General features: G+C 39.3%; 1 protein-coding gene across 1 annotated transcript in view; it reads left to right on the forward strand.

The window, feature by feature from the left end:
- The window catches only part of LOC136866862 (dihydropyrimidinase), a 120324-nt gene that overhangs the window by 82786 nt on the left and 16800 nt on the right, over positions 1 to 20738 (forward strand). Inside the window, exons 9-10 of the mRNA XM_068226873.1 lie at positions 4576 to 4801; positions 17096 to 17200. Coding sequence (XP_068082974.1) covers positions 4576 to 4801; positions 17096 to 17200 — 331 coding nt within the window. The remainder of the gene's footprint in view (positions 1 to 4575; positions 4802 to 17095; positions 17201 to 20738) is intronic.

Here is a 20738-nt window from a genome sequence, read left to right on the forward strand (position 1 = left end):
CCCATAATCTAGAAGTAGCCTTCCTGTCTCTTACCTGGAAGCCTTGGGTTTGAATCCCAGCCAGCTCAGGTTTTTTTAAACCTGGATTTGAGAGCTGACACGAGGTCCACTCAGTCTACATAATTATATTTGAGGAACTATTGGATGGTGAGATCACAGCCCTGGCCTATCCTTTGAAATGTTGTTTTGCTCCGCTACCAATGTGGTGTGTAGGTTATTAGAGTATGAAAAAGAAAGGTGACAGTGGAAGCAACATACTGAAAATGTGCTAGACTATGAGAGGATGACCATGCATGGTGCATGGGGGGAGAAATAATATAACAGTGAGTACAAGCAGTTAGAAGAATCCAAGGACATTAGGATCAACAAGAATACCAACTTTGGATGAACAAATAGATGTATTCAAACACAAGACACAACAAGTTAGGAATAGTACAGCAACAAAAATATTGAAAGACAGAACTCATTTCACAACAGATCACAAAGGAAAATTTACAAAGATCGGTTACAGCAAAATGACTTGGATTTTATCTGAATAGAATTAATAAACACGTACATGAACCAGCACAGATGTTTCCCAACCAAGTGTGCAATGAGTAATAAGAAATTTTAGGGAATTGGAAAAACAACTAAATTGGAGAATGAATCAAAGAACAACATTTTAAATTGCAGAGTCTGGGCATACTGTAATTGAGCCGACTGGAGAATAAGAAAAACACTCGATGCAGCACAGATGCATTTAGGCCAACAGGATAAATGTCTACCAGTTCAAGATAAGACATTTATGCAGTAGAAAAATGTAAACAACTTTGAAGTACTAGATGTTTCTGAGAGAATTGACCAAAAGAAAGTTCATTTTCACATAAGTTCCAACAGTGTTCCAAATAAAGGAATTAGAGATCCACTCGCTTCCTTATCAATACATAATCAAGTACAACCACTCAAGAACATAGTCATATACATGCGATGTGTACAAGTTTACAATACCTCATGGCCGAGTCGTAAAGTCCTATACTGGACTGGAAATAGAGGTAGAAATTTACACCAGAGTAACATAGGCCCTAGGTGAGTCTGGTATTGCTTCCTATTATTTGTAACAGTCTCCTCTCTTTAATCTTTCCTATTCTATCTGTTCATTTTTCTAAATGTTGGACCTCTTCCAATTTTCCTTCTGATTAGTATTACCGTATTTACACGAATAATACCTGCATAATTTTAAAAAATAATTGAGGCACGAAATTAGGGTGTGGGTTTTATTTGCGTCAATGTTGGCATTTTTATCAAAATCATCCTTCCTAAAGTTAGGGTGCGGGGATTATTCTGTGGTGGGGATTATTCTGTGGCGGGGATTATTCGCGTAAATACGGTAATAGAGGATGGTTGCCCAGTTGTCCTTCCTCAACCTCTCAAGCCAGGAGCACGTGATTGTCACGCCGAGCACATTACTTATTCCAAAACAGTCTAGCTCTACCATCTCTTGACATTTCTTTATATAACGCGACACATGACACCTTGAGACTCTTTTCTTCCCACTAGTGTGTTGTTGTTTTTTTGGCATAGAACTATAACTTTGTGATGAAATACACCTTGGTTTCACATAGCCAACTGCTGTTGTTTCAAGTGAAAGCATGACAGGTCTGAGTACATCATTTAATCTTACATCTGAAAAAAATTGTAGAATATTTAGATCGACTGGGTAATAGTAATAATAATGGTGTATGGCCTCCGGAGAGGCCTGGTGTGGGTCTTTTTCTTGTAGATGGCCTATTAGGCGACCTACATCTCTGTGAAGATGAGGGCCCTACCTAGGATGATTTCTAATGTTGAATACGCCACACACACCCAGCCCCCAAGCCAATGGAATTAACCAATTAAGGTTAAAATCCCCGACCCGGCCAGGAATCGAACCCGGGACCCTCTGAACCGAAGGCCGGTATGCTGACCATTCAGCCAACAATTCAAACACCGGGTAATAGTGATATTACAGTATATGATAGCAGTTGTGAATTTGACTTTCATATAAGCAATGAGGATTTTTGCTTGAAAGTAGCCGTAAAAATGACTATGAAAGTGTTATCAGTGACAACGATAGTGATGATGAAAATGTCTTGCCAGTCTACATACACAAGAAGACTGAAAATGGGATAACTTATGTCTATATATACATTCATAAAACTAAACAATATTAAAAATACTTAAAGTGGCATGTCCAGATTGTCTAGGCACTTTATGGCAAGTGTTGATATGCTGACAAATTTATAGGCAGGTCCAGGAAACACTCTCTTTGAGCACTCGTAGACAATACAGTGGATGAATTGTTTGAGGGTCTATGCAATTACAGACAGAGGAAAACCGTACACCCCACTTATAGAGCGACGGGTCGCATCGGCCATGGCTGGTTCGAGCCCTGTTAGGAGTGACCCAGGTTTTCCGAGGTAAATCGAAACCAGAAGGAGGATGACTGTTGTCAAATAGTGCTTGGCATTCTCACACAGCCATACTGATCAATTTCTGTTCTTACCCTGCACTGTAGTTCTTGACTATAAGCCAATAAGCTGTTTGAACGAAAGTTATCTATATTTGAGATGTTAGAATTTAACAGCTTAAAAAAAATAGAATGTGATAAGTTTGTGAACATATTTGAAGCACAAATACAGAGGGCTCCAGAAAAATGTAGACACTCTTTGATAGTTAATATCTTTGGATCAAAATGACATATTGTTGCAGTTCTTGCGCAGTAGCATAGTCCGTTGTTTTCTCAACAGATAATGAAGGTCACGTGAATGGCGTGACAATCTTGGCGTGCATTTTCCAGCAGATGACAGTGCAGCAATTTAATAATCGTATGGCCTCAGCTACCATGCACAGACGTTTCAATTTGATGCCATCTGGCTGTCTGCTTATCAATTTTGATGCTCTGTTTTACTCTAGGCCTGCTAGATGGCAAACCGAGTAAACTGAAACCCTCTTTAACGTCTGTAGCTGAGATTTAATTAATTTTGTGAGGTAAACACCAAATGTGTCACCAGAGATCTTTTACATGCCGACATCACACGACATGGAGTGTCTAATGGAATTTTTTCCACCCTTCAAAAAGCCAACTACCTCTGCTGGGTTTGAACTCACTATCTTGGGATCCAGAGGCTGACACTCTACCACTGATCCACAGAGGCAGCAATGAATGAAGTAAGATTGTTATCTGAGCAACGCAAGGCCGTATTGAAGCGGTGCTGGAAGTACGAAAACATGATGGAGGTACAAGGCAATGGCATAATGTGTACGGAACTCAGCCACCAACTTGTACAACAATTTATCGTATTCGGGATAAATTTGAAGCCAACGGTACTGTTCAGGATGTGCATAAGAAAAGGTCTGGCCGACCAAAAACATCAGCAAGTTGAGCTTCCAGCGCTCCTGTTTTGCAACATTTTACTAGGTCAAGCAAAAATCTGTGAATCAGGGTGCACGTGAAAGTGGGGTAAGCCGATCAACCATACGACGAATTCTAAAGGTTGCAAAGTGGAAAGTGTACATTCCAAGATCGCTGCACGCTATGAACTAGGATGATCCAGATCGAAGCATGGAGTACTGCGAGTGGTTTGAAGGCATGCTTTGCGATGTTGAACAGTTTGCAGGGATGATTATGTGGTCTGACGAGACACAATTCAAACTGAACGGTACTGTAAACCACTACAACTGCATTTACTGGACTCTTGAAAATCCTCACATTCACGTGGACAAACATGTTAATCTACCCGATGTTAATGTGTGGTTTGGTCCGTCATTGCAAAGTTTGATTGTACCACTCTTCTTTAAAGGTGCCGTAACTGGTGAGGTGTATCTTAATATGCTGCAAACATCGATTTTACCTGCTATCAGAGAGGTGTTTGGAAATGAAAGGTTTTACCTACAACAAGATGGCACTCCGCCTCACTACCACAAAGATGTCAGAGCCTACTTGGGTGAAAATCTACCTGGACGATGGATAGGTCGAAGAAGAGCTGTTGAGTACCCACGATGGTCTCCAGACCTTTACCTCTCGACTTCTACCTATGGCGGACCTTGAAAAATGAAGTTTATCGACAGAAATCAGCTACACTGAATGAGGTACGAGAAACCATCGAGGCATCCTGTGTGACTGTCACACCGGCAACACTGACAGCCGTAGTTTGACCAGCAGTTCAGCGGCATCAGCATTGTTTGGCTGATAATGGGGACCACTTTGAACACATAAAATAACCTTCACCCTGTGCAAGAATTGTAATGGTATGTTATTTTGTTCCATTAATATTAACTATCAAAGAGTGTCTACATATTTCTAGACCCTTCTGTATGGAATAAAGAAATACAATATGGATTACAAAATGTGCCCCCACCTTCCCGTCTTCCCTTCTTGATGATTCTAGAGTGAATATAGAATATCTGGTTCCATTAACTATTCATCTTTGTCGGTGTTGCCGAACTTAGAGAGATTTTTTTGTTAAACTGTGTGATTTGTATCAATTGAACTGTAAATTGTAGGTGTAATCTATAATAATAAAAGTGTAATATACAATATTGTATTCTATGCAACAGTGATGGACTCCAGTGTACTAGCAGTGACCACAGTGTGTTTAACGCAACTCAAAAATTTGTCGGTCGTGAGGACTTCACAAAAATACCCTGTGGGGCGAATGGCATAGAGGAACGTTTGGCCGTCATATGGGAGAAGACGGTCGCACAGGGACGTATGAACCCAATGAGGTTTGTAGAGATAACCAGCACCAATGCAGCCAAGATCTTCAATCTTTATCCTAAAAAGGTAGAGTACTGTTGAATATCACAGTTATTTATCTGTAGTATGAACATAATGCTAAGTAACAAATACTACTTTGTACATAGATTATTATTTTTTGGTTTTGGTTTGTTTACATGATACCCACCAGAGTTGGTTTTTCACATTTTATCTATATACGAGGGTGGATCAAAAAGTAAGTTACACTTCCAAGTTAAGGCCAACCAACTTGTCGATTCTGGATGTGTAGAAATCACTTCCAGCACTATGTAACTACCTGAAGACAGCTGCTTTCACCTCCTCATCATTTTGGAATCGTCATCCACAGAGATTCTTTTTCAGCTGACCAAACACATGATAATCGCATGGCGCTAAGTTGCCATACCTCCCACTTGAATTGCTGCAGCACTTCAGATGTTTAGCAGGCCATGTGAGGTGTTGCATTATCATGCAACAAAATCACACCAGCGCTCAATTTTCCCTGCAGCTGTTGTTTAATTTCCCTACGCGACCAGTTCAACGTTTGACAATATGAAGCCAAGTTGATTGTTGTGCCTTTCGGCATAAATTCCATGTGTACCACACTCTCCATGTCAAAGAACACTGTCGCCATTACCTTTCCTGCTGAAGGTTGGACTTTGACCTTCTTTCATGGTGGTGATGTGGTTTGCACCCATTACGTCGATGTTCTCTTTGTTTCGGAGGTGAAATGGTGGAAGCACGTTTCATCCCCTGCGATGATTCACCGCAGAAACTTGTTGCCCTCCACAGAATACCGTTGCAAAAATGCCAATGACGATTGGAAACATTGTCCCTTATGAACATCGTGGGACCCATCTTTGACACAGTTTACGAAATCCAAGGTGCTAGTGAAAAATGGAGAACACACTGCCATACAAAATGTTCAAAGTAAGTAAGGGTGTATCCTGCCCAAAGGCAGGTCCGAACCTCCGCAGAGGTATGCCTGAGCCGGAGTTTACGTACGGTAGGGTGGCCAGTTCCTTTCCGCTCCTCCTTTCCCTTACCCCCCACCAACAGTGCATGGCAACCCATCCAAATCTTGACCATGCCTGATGCGGCTTAACTTCAGAGATCTCACGGGATCTGGTGTTTCAACACATCTACGGCCGTTGGCACAAAATGTTCAGCATGCTTGCAATTTCCTGCAGTGTTATGCACCAATTCTCTCTAATGATCCCATTGGTCAACGTTTGCAACAGTACTGGATGTTGCAGACCTGCCTTTGCGATATTCGTTTGTGAGATCCGTGTGTTTGGTGTCAAATTGCTTACACCACTTTACAATACCTGGGCAAGAATTTGCATGCTCACCATATACACCAGTGATTTTATGATGAATGTCCATGCAATTGAACTGTTTAGCCCATAAAAATCTGATCATTGCACACACCTCCAATTTGGAGTTAACATCCAGTTGACATGCCATTGAGCGTAGCCCGCTCTGCACGCACAACACGACGGGATATCACATCAACCTTCCTATCGGATGTGTCATCAGTTACTGTAGCTTGATCTGCATTGGCCATGGTAACAACACACAGTGTGTTCTCGCGGCGAGCAAGTGTAACTTACTTTTCGATTTGCCCTCGTATATAAAAGTGAAACTATGTTTGTTCGTTTTTTGTTTGATTGATTGTTTGTCCAGAACAGCTTCAAAAACTACTGGACTAATTTAGCTGAAAATGTCACAATTTGTTCTTATTACTTTGGAGAGTGTTTAGGAAGTGGTTTGAACGGAATAAGATAGGCAGTTTTTTTACGATGAGTAATTTTATGTATTTCATTTAATTACAAAGCCGCACTAAGATTGGATCGCCTTTGATGGACAGATTTTCACTAGGTGACAGCGACTTACTCTGTATCATGATAGGTAAGAAATGCTGTAGATAAGAGTATGGAAACACTCTGCCATGTTTTATGAAGTACTCTTCTTGCCAGGAGGTCCATATAATAATAATAATAATAATAATAATAATCATCATCATTTCCCTTTATCCAGCTGTAGCCGGGTAGGGGCAAATATGGTTCCTCTCCACTTTCTTCGGTCTTTCCACCACTCCTCCTCCAACACTGTGTCCCAGTCCAGGTTTCTTTCTATAATGCTGCGTTGGATGGTATCCTTCCATTTCAATCGTGGTCGTCCATGGCCTCTCCTTCCTTGGATTTGCATTTCCATCACCTTTTTTGGCATTCTTTCGTCGCTCATTCGCTTTATGTGCCCAAACCATCTTAGTCGGCTCTTCTCTATTCGACATACTTTCTGTACAAATATCACACACTTTTTTGTGCTCCTTCTTAAGTGTAGCAGCAGTTTATGTACACATAAAAATAAAAATAAAGAAATAAAGAAAATAGAAAAATATGAGATCAAAACCAAAATTTGCGGTGCGAAAACTTTAAACTTACAGGTCTAACAAACGACAACTACGGAAGGATGTAGAAACGTGGAAGGAACCCTAACAAGGCCATGGGAATGTATGGTGTTGTGGGGAAAGAGAAGCATGCAGCAAACACCCTTGAAATAATCTATTGACAAATAAGGTACAACCACAAATAGAAAAATGAAGGGCAACAAATGATGTAGAAAATAAAACTTGAGAACACTGAACTGAAAAACATACTGACGTACAATTAAATACTCAAACCATTCAGTGTACAAAACTTTAATGCATAAGTTAAGGCAGGATTACAGGACAGGATATTAGAATAATTCCATATTGACAGTTTTCACTTTGCAAAGCAAAAAATTAAATGTATCCTACTAATTCAATACAAAACATAATTCCATCAATAAAATTCCAGCAATAAAATTCAAACATGTTTAGACTCGTTTGAGCCATCTTCAGTGAAATAAAGGGGGGAGGGAGAGGGTTGAAGTGTCAGACCCCTTACAACTTTTCCCTCTGATTAACGTTAATAGAGGATAGATGTCCAGTTGTCCTTCCTTTTAAAACAATAATCACCACCACCACTTAGGAAGGGCATCTGGCCTTAAACTCTTGGCCTACACCATAATGAATCAAGGTGGTGCCAACAGCTCAGGAATAGCTGGGATAAACTGAAGAAATTTTGAAGTTGTGTCAGTAAAGGTAAAGGTAAAGATGGCGGCAGTGAAGAAGTGCATGTGAGAGAGCTCCGTAAACCACCTAGCAAATCAGCAAGTTTAACTATAATTCATGTGTACTGGATCAAGTTTCATAACTAGATAACATTTAAATCTAAGAATTTCATTTTTGTCCGTGTTGAACTGAGAATGGAAGATAGGAAACTTAAAAGGGTCCACCTTTTCAATACAAAATTGTTATAGTTTATTACAACATATATTTACATTTGGAACTAGTTTTGACGCTGTTTGGCGTCATCTTCAGCCAAAATGTGGGAAATAGGCTAGCATGTAGACATTTATATTACACAAGGCGTTATATTAAACAATACACATCTTGCAAGGAGATAAAAACAAGGACAAATATAGAAACAAATGAATCGTTGAGAAAGCAAAAGTTATACATATTAAAAATAACCTTAACCACACATCTTGTAGTGCGAAAATATTCGCCTTGAATGATTCTTGAATACAAAACACACGCGCACACATTTCTGAAGAGCCAGCAGGCAGGAAAAAGTAAAGTAAAACCTTAAGAGTTCTTCTGAGAAGAGTTCATCATTTTTTCTGTGTTCGGACTAACTAATGAAGTTTCCCTTGAGTTCCTGATAAATACACACAACAGGAAATTCTCCTTCACTCTCAACAATAGCTATAAAGACCAACGGTAAATTTCATTTTAAATATTGTGCAGAGACGTGAAGGCATGATCTTGAACATGATATAACTTCTTCATTTAACCCAATTTTTTACACAAGGTGTTACATTCAACAATACACATCTTACGAGGAGATAAAAACAGGGATGAATATAGAAACAAATGAATCGTTGAGAAAGCAAAAGTTATACATATTAAAAATAACCTTAACCACACATCTTGCAGTACGAAAATATTTGCCTTGAATGATTCCTGAATACAAAACGCACGCGTACACACTTCTGAAGAGCCAGCAGGCAGGAAAAAGTAAGGTGAAACCTTAAGAGTTCTTCTGAGAAGAGTTCATCATTTTCTTTATGTTCGGACTAACTAATGAAGTCTCCCTTGAGTTCCTGATAAACATACACAACAGGAAAAACTCCTTCACTCTCAACAATAGCTATAAAGACCAACGGTAAATTGTATTTTAAATACTGTGCAGAGACGTGAAAGCATGATCTTGAACATGATATAACTTCTTCATTTAATCACCTTTGAAAGTCTCTCTCTATATTACGTAGCTTCATTAACACCACCCTTCTGTAGATGCACAAAATAATCTTGTAATCTTCACAGGTCCGGTATTCAGCTCGACGAGAATATAAAATTGGTATTAAGGAATTCGTTTTCTGAGAGTTTGGAGGTTGACTGTGCCAGTATTGTTGCAGCGTTACGTGTAGGGTGGGGGCAGGTTTCTATGATGTTTATTGCAGGACATAAGGCGGTAAAGCTATGGCGCAAGATGAAGAGGAGCAGGGCGTGTTGGATAGTTTAGGTCTGGGGAGCGGCCATTGTTGGATTAGGAGGGGAGAGGGAAGGAGCGGTAGGGGAGGAGGAGTGGAAGGAGGGGAAATATGGAGGGTGATGTGGTGAAAGTGTGTGGCGTGACAAAGTATTATGCATAATATGTATAACTTTTGCTTTCTCAACGATTCATTTGTTTCTATATTTGTCCCTGTTTTTATCTCCTTGCAAGATGTGTATTGTTTAAGATAACGCCTTGTGTAATATAAATGTCTACATGCTAGCCTATTTCCCACATTTTGGCTGAAGATGACGCCAAACAGCGTCGAAACTAGTTCCAAATGTAAATATATGTTGTAATAAACTATAACAATTTTGTATTGAAAAGGTGGACCCTTTTAAGTTTCCTATCTTCCAACTAGATAACACTCAGTGGATACATACATTCATTCAAAATGTCTCTAAAGTCATTGAACAAGCGGAAATCTTCATTCGAAGGAAAGCTAAATGACATCCAAGCTCGTTTTGAGAAGGCAACGCGCGCCGCGAACAACAGTGATACCAACCCCGGTGATGTTTCCCTAGACGCACTCGCCCTTGAGTTCCAGTCTTTCAAAGGTGCTGTCACTGAGGAGCTCAAGGATGTGAAGTCTGAACTTACCGAAATGCATAACCAGATCTCCAAACAGGACGACCTAATGGACGAAGCAGAGCAGTACAGCAGGAGAAACTGCCTATTATTCCACGGGGTGGCAGAAGCTCCGAACGAGGACGTCTATGATAAGGTGTTCGGTGTTGTGAAATCTTACCTAGAGATAGACTTGACATTGGACAATTTAGATTGCTGTCACAGGATTGGGAAACCAAGGAGAACTACAGCTGAGGTAGTGACGGGAGGGAAAAGGCCCATCATAATAAAGTTCACGCGATATCACGAACGTGACCGTATCTGGCGTGCATAGAAATCGCTGAAGGGATCGGGTATGCTGATAACAGAATCGCTAACAGCAACGAGAAAGGACATACTAAACGCCGCGCGTGACCACTTCGGTCAGAAATCTGTATGGACTAAGGATGGACGTATCATTATTCTAAGCTCTGATGGGAAGAAAATTCAAGTGACCACACGAGCTGACCTTAACAATGTTATTCAAGCAGCTAGGGGTGAAACAGTGTGAAGTAACAACAATGTGGATTAGTTTAAGTTTGTATTATAGTGTTTTATTATTGAGTGTGAATGTGATTGAGTGTATGGAAAGCCGGCGCGATATCAGAGGAAATACGCAGGTAAGAAGCATGTATTCTTCTTGGTATTCTGCTTTGTGTGATGAGTACTGTCATAACCACTGCCAGCTGTGGACCTGACTGTCCTCCTACCCCTAACCTCTCCTATCCGAGAACGGAGACACCCCGCTCCCAGTGCTCATTAGTGAAAGTATTTCATGCCAACGCACGTTCATTGAACTGCATTCATTTAAATTCTCAATCTCTACCTGCTCACCATGACGAGCTAACAGCACTCCTTGAAAACAGTAATGTACACGTAGCTTGTATCAGTGAGAGCTGGTTACGCGCAACTATCCCTAGTAGTATGGTACACATAACGGGCTATAATATTTACAGGCATGACCGAATAGATAAAAGAGGTGGAGGAGTAGCCTTGTACTGTAGAGATGATATTAAATGTAAAATCGTATGCACATCTGCCCACTGTGCCGACCCGAGACCTGAGTTCATTTTTGCCGAGATCACTGTGACAACAGTTAAAGCCCTAATAGGAGTTGTTTATCGGCCACCACGGGTAGGTCACCTCTCAGACATTGAAGACATCCTGCAGAGACTATCACCTGCTTATGAACATATTTTAATATTTGGAGACTTCAATACTAATTTACTGGAACAGGCTGGAGATACGAAGCAACTCTTAAGTATTTTCCAGACGTGTGACATGACAATACTTCCACTAAAACCGACAAATCATACCTCATCTTCACATACACTAATTGACTTAATGGTCACTAACAACGCACAGAAAATAGTGTCACATGGACAAATTCCTACCCCTAGCATATCGACACATGACTTAATATACTTGCCTTACTCGCTCAAAGTACTGAAGTATAAGTCCAGATACATCACATTCAGTGACATTAAACATATAAACTTAGATCGTCTGAGAGTTGACGCCTTGAATAGTCCTTGGGATGACGTAAAAAATATAAACGGCATCGATAAGAAAGTTGAAACTTTAAGTTCACTTATACTTGGTCTCCTTGATAAACATGCACCTAAGCGTACGGCCAAAGTCTCCGACCTCCTTCTCTATGGCTGACCGATGACATTAAACAAATGATGTCTCACCGTGACGCGTTACACCGGCTCTACAGACGCACACACTCTTCCAGTGCGCTTGAACAGTATTGGACACTTCGGAATAGAATTAAAGTAATAATTCGAAATAAGAAATTTTCTTTTTACAATCACCTGGCTGGAAATTTAAATGTGTCAAACACTTGGAAACAACTTCGTTCCATTGGAATTGGGAAAGCTTTGCCCCAGCCATGTAATCCAGACATCTCTCTGGAGAGATTGAATGCTCATTTTTCTGAAATAAAAATTAAACCGGAAATACACACAATATCACAGACTATAAAATCTCTTCTGAACCAGCCACCACCAAATATGCCATTCTTTGAATTTCGCGAAGTCACAGAGATTGACGTGAAACGTGAGGTATTATCAATCACATCATCTGCTGTAGGACCTGATGAAATACCCATACTCATAATACAACATATCATTGATATTATTCTTCCCGCCATTACTCATATATACAACACGTGCCTCACAAGTGGCCTCTTTCCAAAAATGTGGAAAAATGCCATTATGAATCCTGTTCCCAAAACTTCCTCACCTGTACTTATAACAGATTATCGACCTGTTTGCATACTTTCATCTCTCTCCAAGCCTCTTGAACGCATAGTACACATGCAATTAACCGACTATTTAAATAAATACAAACTACTTGACCCTTTACAATCGGGTTTCAAAAAGGGACACAGTACGGCCACTGCCTTGCTGAAAGTTACAGACGACATGAGACGTGCTATGGACGAAAGGCAGGTGACGTTACTTACACTTCTTGATTTTAGCAGCGCTTTTGACACAGTAAATATAGACGTACTGGTTGCTAAATTGAAATCGCTTCACCTTGGACGGACAGCTCTAGAATTCTTTCTCTCATATCTTATGGAACGAAAACAACGCGTAATTCTTCAGAATAGGTCATCCGAATGGGTAATGAAATATTCAGCAGTACCACAAGGCTCTGTACTTGGACCACTTCTCTTTGTTATCTATATTAACGATATATCGACACAGCTAAGACACTGTAAATACCACTTGTATGCTGACGATCTACAGATCTATTATCATTCCAAAATTTCAGACATCAATCAAGCAATAGGTTATATGAACTCTGACTTAAATAATATCTGTGCATACGCTCATGAAAACTGTATTTTAATTAATCCATCAAAATCTAAAGCTATTATTGTTGGGCAGACGAAACAAATCAGCGCGGCAAAAAACAAAACCATTCCTCCACTAACTTTATCTGGTAAAATTATTCCGTACGAAAACTCGGTAAGAAATCTTGGTGTAATTATAAACGAGAATCTTAACTGGGGAGAGCACATTACAAATATCTGTAGAAAAGTGTACGCGTCCCTTCACCCACTAAAATATCATCAAAATATGCTGCCACTAAACATGAGAATTAGGCTTATAAATACTCTTATCCTACCTATATTTTCCTACTGTGACGTAGTACTAATTGATGCCACGAGAGAACAACTAAACCGATTACAACGTACTATGAACTCATGTATTAGATTTATCTTTTCCTTACGCTATGATGTTCATGTTACCCCTTATTATCGACAACTTTCCCTTCTAAAATTTGAACAATATAGAAACCTCCACGTGGCAGTATTAATATTTCGAGTATTAAAAGAGAATATCCCATACTACTTATCTTCACAACTCAATTTCCTATCCTCTTTCCACCAGCATAACACACACTCCGGCAGTACACTTGCTATCCCTCTCAGCAGGTCAGCAGCATTTAGTCGTTCCTTTGTTGCAAATGGAGCCAGAATATGGTAGAGTGAATGTGTGTATGAATGTATGTTTACAGTGCTTATAGTATTTTGTGTCATTCAACTTTTAATTTGTAACGTTAGTTTTAAGACATGAGTAAGAATATTTATAGAGTTTATGTTATTTTGTTTCATATTTTGTTTCTAGTTTGTAATGGTAGTTTTAAGATAAGATTATGAATATTGCTCTCAGATGTACATTGTTAATGAAGTGTGGTTAAGTGTAAGAGAGGACCATGAGTCCTAACTTCGCCACTACAAATAAAGGCAAATATTATAATAATAATAATAATAATAATAATAATAATAATAATAATAATAATAATAATAATAATAATAATAATAATAATAATAATAATGATAATAATAATAATAATAATAATAATAATAATAATAATAATAATAAATGAAAATACTTTCATTACTTACTTTTCAGCTTATCAGTAAATTATCCTACCAATGGTCATACTGTACTTAGCACTTAACAAAAAAGGTGTTAGTAACTTTCTAGGTCTTTAGGCCTTTTCAATTGTGGAATTACCAGCGTCTTGCTCCAGTGTAGCAGTGGGCTTTTCACTTGCATTGCCCAATGTTTCCAAGACGTTAGGGGCTAGTGCACCGTTCAGACAACACTGCAGCCTCCTGTGACAGTGTACTAGGGGAAGTATGTAGCTTCACTTGTATAAATAATAATAATAATAATAATAATAATAATCATATGGCCTCAGCTACCGTGTGCAGACATTTCAATTTGACGCCATCTGGCTGTCTGCTCGTCAATTTCGACGTTCCGTTTTACTCTAGGTCCCCACTAGGTGGCAGACCGAGTAAACCGAAACTCTCTTAGGCGTCTATGGCTGAGATTTAATTAATTTTGTCGGGTAAACACCAAATGTGTCACCAGAGATCTTTTACATGCCGACATCGTACGACATGGAGTGTCGAATGGACTTTTTTCCGCCCTTCAAAAATCCGACTACCTCTGCCGGGTTTGAACCCGCTATCTTGGGATCCGGAGGCCGACACTCTACCGCTGATCCACAGAGGCAGCTACTTGTATAAATGCCTATCTTTGGCTTTTATAGAAAAAATTACTGTACATTCTCAGAAGGAAACTATAATTTAATTTTTTATAAAAAATATGGCTTTAGATGGAATAGATCAATAATAGACTTGATATTTACAGTGCGAACGATAATGGAAAAACATCTGGAAAGGAACAAGGAAATCATCTTTATATTTTTGGATTTGAAAAAAGCTTATGATACAGTTAAGAGGAAACATGTATGGGAATGCCTACTGAAAAGGAATGTACCAAAATCATTAATTAACAAGAAAAAATGTTGTATCATGAGAGTAAAAGCAGTGTACAGGTGGGGAGTGGTGACTGAAACTTTTTTCTTTGGTATTGGCTTTATGTCGCACCGACACATATAGGTCTTATGGCGATGATGGGACGGGAAAGGGCTAGGACTGGGTAGGAAGCGGCCGTGCCCTTAATTAAGGTACAGCCCCAGCATTTGCCTGGTGTGAAAATGGGAAACCACGGAAAACCATCTTCAGAGCTGCCGACAGTGGGATTCGAACCCACTAAGTCCCAAATACTGGATACTGGCTGCACTTAAGCGACTGCAGCTATCGGGCTCGGTCTGAAATATTTTATACAAAAGGTCTCATTATATTGATGGATGAAATCATAAAACATGTAAAACAGAGTATCAGTAGTGATGAAGTGAATGCTTTGGGGGCCGATGACCTTCAATGTTAGGCCCCTTTAAACAACAAGCATCATCAAGCTGAATGCTTTGGTATTTGCAGATGATGTGGTGATTTGGGGAAAGTGAGAAAAGGAAGTACAAAGAAGACTGGACGTTTGGAATGAAAATCTGAAGGGACTTGGAATGGTAATTAGTAAAAAGAAAACTGTTGTCATGCACTGTGAAAAAGAGAAAAAGAAAAGCCAATTGAACACAGACGGAGAACGGTTAGAGAATGTAGAACAGTTTACATATCTGGGTAGCGTTATTAATGGAAGTAATGAAATCAACCCTGAAATTAATAACAGACTAAGTAAAGGGAAAAAAAAAAAATCATCAAGTCAGAGAGTTTTTATGGGTTGACAAAGTAGCCAAGAGAATGAAATTAACATTATATAAACTGTATTTCATACCAATTGTAACATACGGACTAGAAACGCTGGTAACTAATAAGAAACAAGATAGTAAGATCCAAGCAGTAAAATGATTTTTTTAAGAACATCTGTTAAAAAGGCAATAAGAGATAGAATTCAAAATATTAAAATCAGAAAAGAGCTAAATATAGAACCATTAGTACAGTACATACAGAAAGCAAGACTGGGATGGTTCAGACATGTACAAAGAATGGGAAAGGAAGGGCTAGCAAGAAGGGAATTGGAAAGAGAAGTTAAGGGAAAGAGACCAGTTGGCAGACTGAGAGGAAGGTGGATGGATCAGGTTTGGAAGGACATTAGAGAAGCTGGATTGGATGTGGCAGAAGTAATGGAGCAGGAAAAGTGGAAGGACAAAAAGGAGTGGAGGAGGCTTGTTAACCACACCTGGACGACTGAAATGGGACATTGATGATGATGATGATAACGATAAAAAAAAAAATTTAATTTTTAATTACTTGCTAGAATATTATTCTATAATGGTTATGCTTCAAACTACTGCACATTGCCATAAATTACAGTCATCCACATAACACCCAATGGCTTGCTACCTGAATGTGCAATGCAATAATTTACAAAACTGTAAAGTAGGTACTAAAAGCTTTAATAAAATTACCAGTAATAAGCTAACCTGCTGCCTGCTGTCATTTCTTGCTGGATACAGTACTTTTGCATCTATCTCTTGGCACAGGCCAGAGTAAAGTGTAGCTTCCACCGAAGTCCCAGTCAACATCCATGGGTGTGACAATATGGAAGTTGCTGGAGTATGGGTAGTGCTGAGTAATGACATTTGGAGCATGACTAGTGCATCTGAGTGTTATGAAAGGTGCTGCTCATAGGGTCAGCCATGCTGCAATAGTACTTTCTGACCCAGTGAGGAAAGCAATGGCAAACTACCTCACTCCTCATCTTGCCTAGTACGCCTCATGTTGGTGCTTCCATTGGTTTTTGGGGTTTCCTTATAACCGCATAACCTTTGGTGGTGCTATTTGAGGATCCAACCAGCCTCTGGGCTGATGACCTAACAGACAGACAAGCTAACCTGCTTCCCAAGGAAGGCTTATCACACAACAGTAGATTCAAGACTCCATGGCCTGTGGTATTAAAATTAGAGACAGAACTGTCAGTTCTGATTTACATTGCATCTTGCCTGCAGTGCTTCAACGGCAAACTCTCTCATGCTAGGTGTTGGTGACCTTTAGTGTGCCATGGTGAGAGTGTGTCGCGCTTGATGTCATGCATTATTTGCCAGTTAGACACAAAGGCAAGCAGTGCTTTTTCTTCCTTCTCCTACACTCCCCAACTGCTAGTAAAGATATACATGGAGTACTAAGCCAAAATTTGAAGTGTTCAGACAAAAATGTATAATTTAATTTATGTAGATGAAAGTTTTCTATGATTTCTTTCAGGGCTGCATTGCTGAGGGGTCTGATGCTGACATTGTAATTTGGAACCCCAAGAAGACGCAAACCATTTCTGCTAATAAACAAGAGATAGATTTCAACATATTTGAGGTAAGTGAAACTATGCTCTTCACGAAAAACATAAAAGGGAAAGTGGGAAGTGCTTATATTCCAAGAAAATTTAATTCTGCAAACACATAAGAAGATTTCTGACTTTAAATTTCTGACCCTTGACACCGATAATGTCCTTTGAACATATTACATAACTTTTCCAAAGCTTTATAGACCCTATCACTTCTGAATATTATTCATGTTTACTCATGCACCATTCCAAGTATTTATGGATAGTTCGCCATAACTTCAGGTTTACCCTGCATACTAGCAATAGAAGCGTATTTAGCATGGGATCTTCACCCAAACAATAGTATGATTTTCAAACTGTAAGTTAAACTACTATGGAATATATCAAGAAAGTCTTCTTTCCAAGACAGTTTTAATGAAGATTAGGGGGAAGAATTATCCCCTTAAGTGACTTGTTTCTTAATACAATACAGTTGGTCTGTTATTCAACATTATAAATTTTCCAGCTAACTCATTCATGGTTGCCAGCATTTTTCCCCAGTTGGTAAATAGCACACCTACCAAGACGCATGGCTAGTGTATACTGTGGAGGCTACTACTACTCCCTCCTTGAAAGGGGAGGCGGGCCTCTTAGATGATAACGCCATCTCTCAGGCCGGGAGATTTGTTATGGTGAAGGAGATACATGGAAAAGGTGAGAGGGTTGGTGGCCATGGTCTATACTAGGAACTGTCCTGGCATTTGCCTTAGTGCAGGAGAATGGAAAACCACTGAAAACCATCCACAGGACAACCGATAGTTGGGGCCAGCCATGAGGTCCAGTCCTGTCCCGTCTCCTGAATGCAGAGGCATAGAGCCACGGTGGAGCCCTCTTCTGCTTGGTTGGCCGGTCAGACTGCAGAGCTCTTGGACCACGGACCAGCCGTGACCATTTGAGGGCCGAGACCCACTCTGCATCTACCGATGCCATGGAGGCCACTGCATAGGCTACTTGGGGCCATCGGCAGTGCACATGCACTATGAGAGACTTTGTCTCATTTAAAAAAAATGATGCTTGCATGGCCATCAGATGATAATATAGATGTTGATTCCCATAGGGAACCTGAAATATTTTCTCATTCGGAACAAATATTTCAGGTTCCCTATGGGAATCAACATCTGTATGACTTGTTTCTTGTCATGATTTACGATAGTTTTCTCTAAACCAAGCAAAAAAAAAAAAAAAAAAAAAAAAAGCAAAGTCATCTTCCTTCATGCCATTAAGGCCCTTTGAGGATGTGGAAGGTAATGGCTTCCACTATCCCCTGGTACCCATTTTTCATTTTTGGTGTAGGCTGAGTAGTGAACCTCAGGGCCATATGCACCTCCGAAAGTGGGAATATTGTTTCTTAATATGTTTGACTTCATGATGCATATCATTTTCAATGCGACTTTATTTTGGTGTGCATTAATATCACATGAGATACATTCACTTCCTTACATAAAACCACTTTATTGCCGCTACATCTATTCCTTAACAACATACAGTTACACACAGTTATATACAACACTATTAAGGGAAACACACTGAAGCAATTTACTGTTGATTCTGTCAAGTACAGATATCAACAAGTCCTCACACTGATTGTTCACTTCACCATTAGACAGTCGATTCTGAAAAGTGCAGGTATCAAGAAGTCCACACACTGATTATTCACTTTGCCATCACAAGGCAAGACTGATTACCCTCTTACTCAAGTCAATTCTTACACATTTAGATATCAACCAAATTCTCAGATCACTGTAACACTCACTCTAACCCACACTATACACTCTGGCCTCTTGGCCTGTCAGCTCGATGTATGCTGTTCGACAAACAGTCGAGAAATGTCCACTTCTGGAAATATTCTTGCAGCACTCTAAATGGAACACATCCGAACATGAAAATGAAAATCGACAGCCTGTTTCCAGTCATTCGACCGGGTTAGGAATGGAATGAATGAAGCCACCATCTAGCGGCAAGGATAGGGAACATCAAATCAAAATAAATCAAAATTTCTTTATTTGCAAATGAGGTGTCTACCTCAGTGGCAAATGGTACACTAAAATACATTATTGTCAAGCACTAAATATTAAATTAACAAGAGAAGAAAAATTTCCTATAATACAATATTATACAATTTATGCTAACAATTTTTTTTTCTATTAAACACACAGCTCATCCTTAATAAATTTATGTTGTTTACAAAATTCTACTTATAATATCTCCTGTACTACTTACAAATATAGTCAACTGATATACAGTATGTGGAATTACTTCAAATGATACTATACAACTGGTATAAGATTAAACTTTTGCATCCGGGAGATAGTAGGTTCGAATCCCACTATCGGCAGCCCTGAAAATGGTTTTCCGTGGTTTCCCGTTTTCACACCAGGCAAATGCTGGGGCTGTACCTTAATTAAGGCCACGGCCGCTTCCTTCCAACTCCTAGGCCTTTCCTATCCCATCGTCGCCATAAGACCTATCTGTGTCGGCGCGACGTAAAGCCCCTAGCAAAAAAAAAAAAAAAAAAAAAAAAAAAAAAGATTAAACTTTACATTGCATTTATTTATTTAATTTTTTCTTTTTTATTTTTTTTACCCATTCTGGAACCTAAGTAGCACAACGACCTGCTGCGTCTTAACCAGAGCCCCTTTTGCCACCACTTTTCAGAGTTCCTGAAGGGCCTTCACAGCTACCGTAGCGGTCCCATACAAAGAACAATCGATCAACCGGCCTCTCGATTGGAGTAGATCAAACTTGAATATTCTATTACATAGACAGAAACCACAGTGACAAAATCTACAAAATTCCTAATGTTTCTAGATGTATCTGGATAATAAATCATTACTGTAAGTTTCCAGAACCCTCCATATGTATTGGAATGATAGTGGATTATACCCAACATACGAATATTACAGGGTTTTCTACAATTTTCGACTACACATATTTTGAGGTTAGACATATTCACAATACATATTTGACATTATACAAATGAACAATACATATTTACAGGGTATAGTCATACTTAGCAATTAATAAAAGATAATTAAAATATATTAAACAATAATTGAAGTTTTTACAATCGTTAGGTTATGAGTAGGATGGCACATAGTACGCGAACCTTTTCTTGAGATCTGAGCTGAATGGGAACTAGGGCTCAAGAAAAGGTTCGTGTACTATATATACATCAGGGGAATCAAACACACGTCTTTCTGGGTGAACCTAGCATGCATTTACCACTTTGGCCAGGCAACCTTTAAGCCAAGAAAAGAAAGAAAATTTGTCCGTTGCAGAATTTCTAACTGAATATGAAAAATTTCCCTGAATTTATGTTTTGGTTTTATCAAGGAGAGTAGTTTTTTAACCGCTTCTGGTTAATTCCTGTTTTTTTTTTTTTTTTTCAGCAACCATCACATAAATATTGTTCGTACACTATTCACATACATCCCTCCTCATGGTGATAGTGTCAGGAAGGGCATCTGACCATAAAATTGGTGAAATCTGCATTTTGCATGACACGTTTTTACAATTTGCTTTATGTCG

This window comes from Anabrus simplex, chromosome 3 (assembly GCF_040414725.1).
Source record: "Anabrus simplex isolate iqAnaSimp1 chromosome 3, ASM4041472v1, whole genome shotgun sequence".
NCBI lineage: Eukaryota > Metazoa > Arthropoda > Insecta > Orthoptera > Tettigoniidae > Anabrus > Anabrus simplex.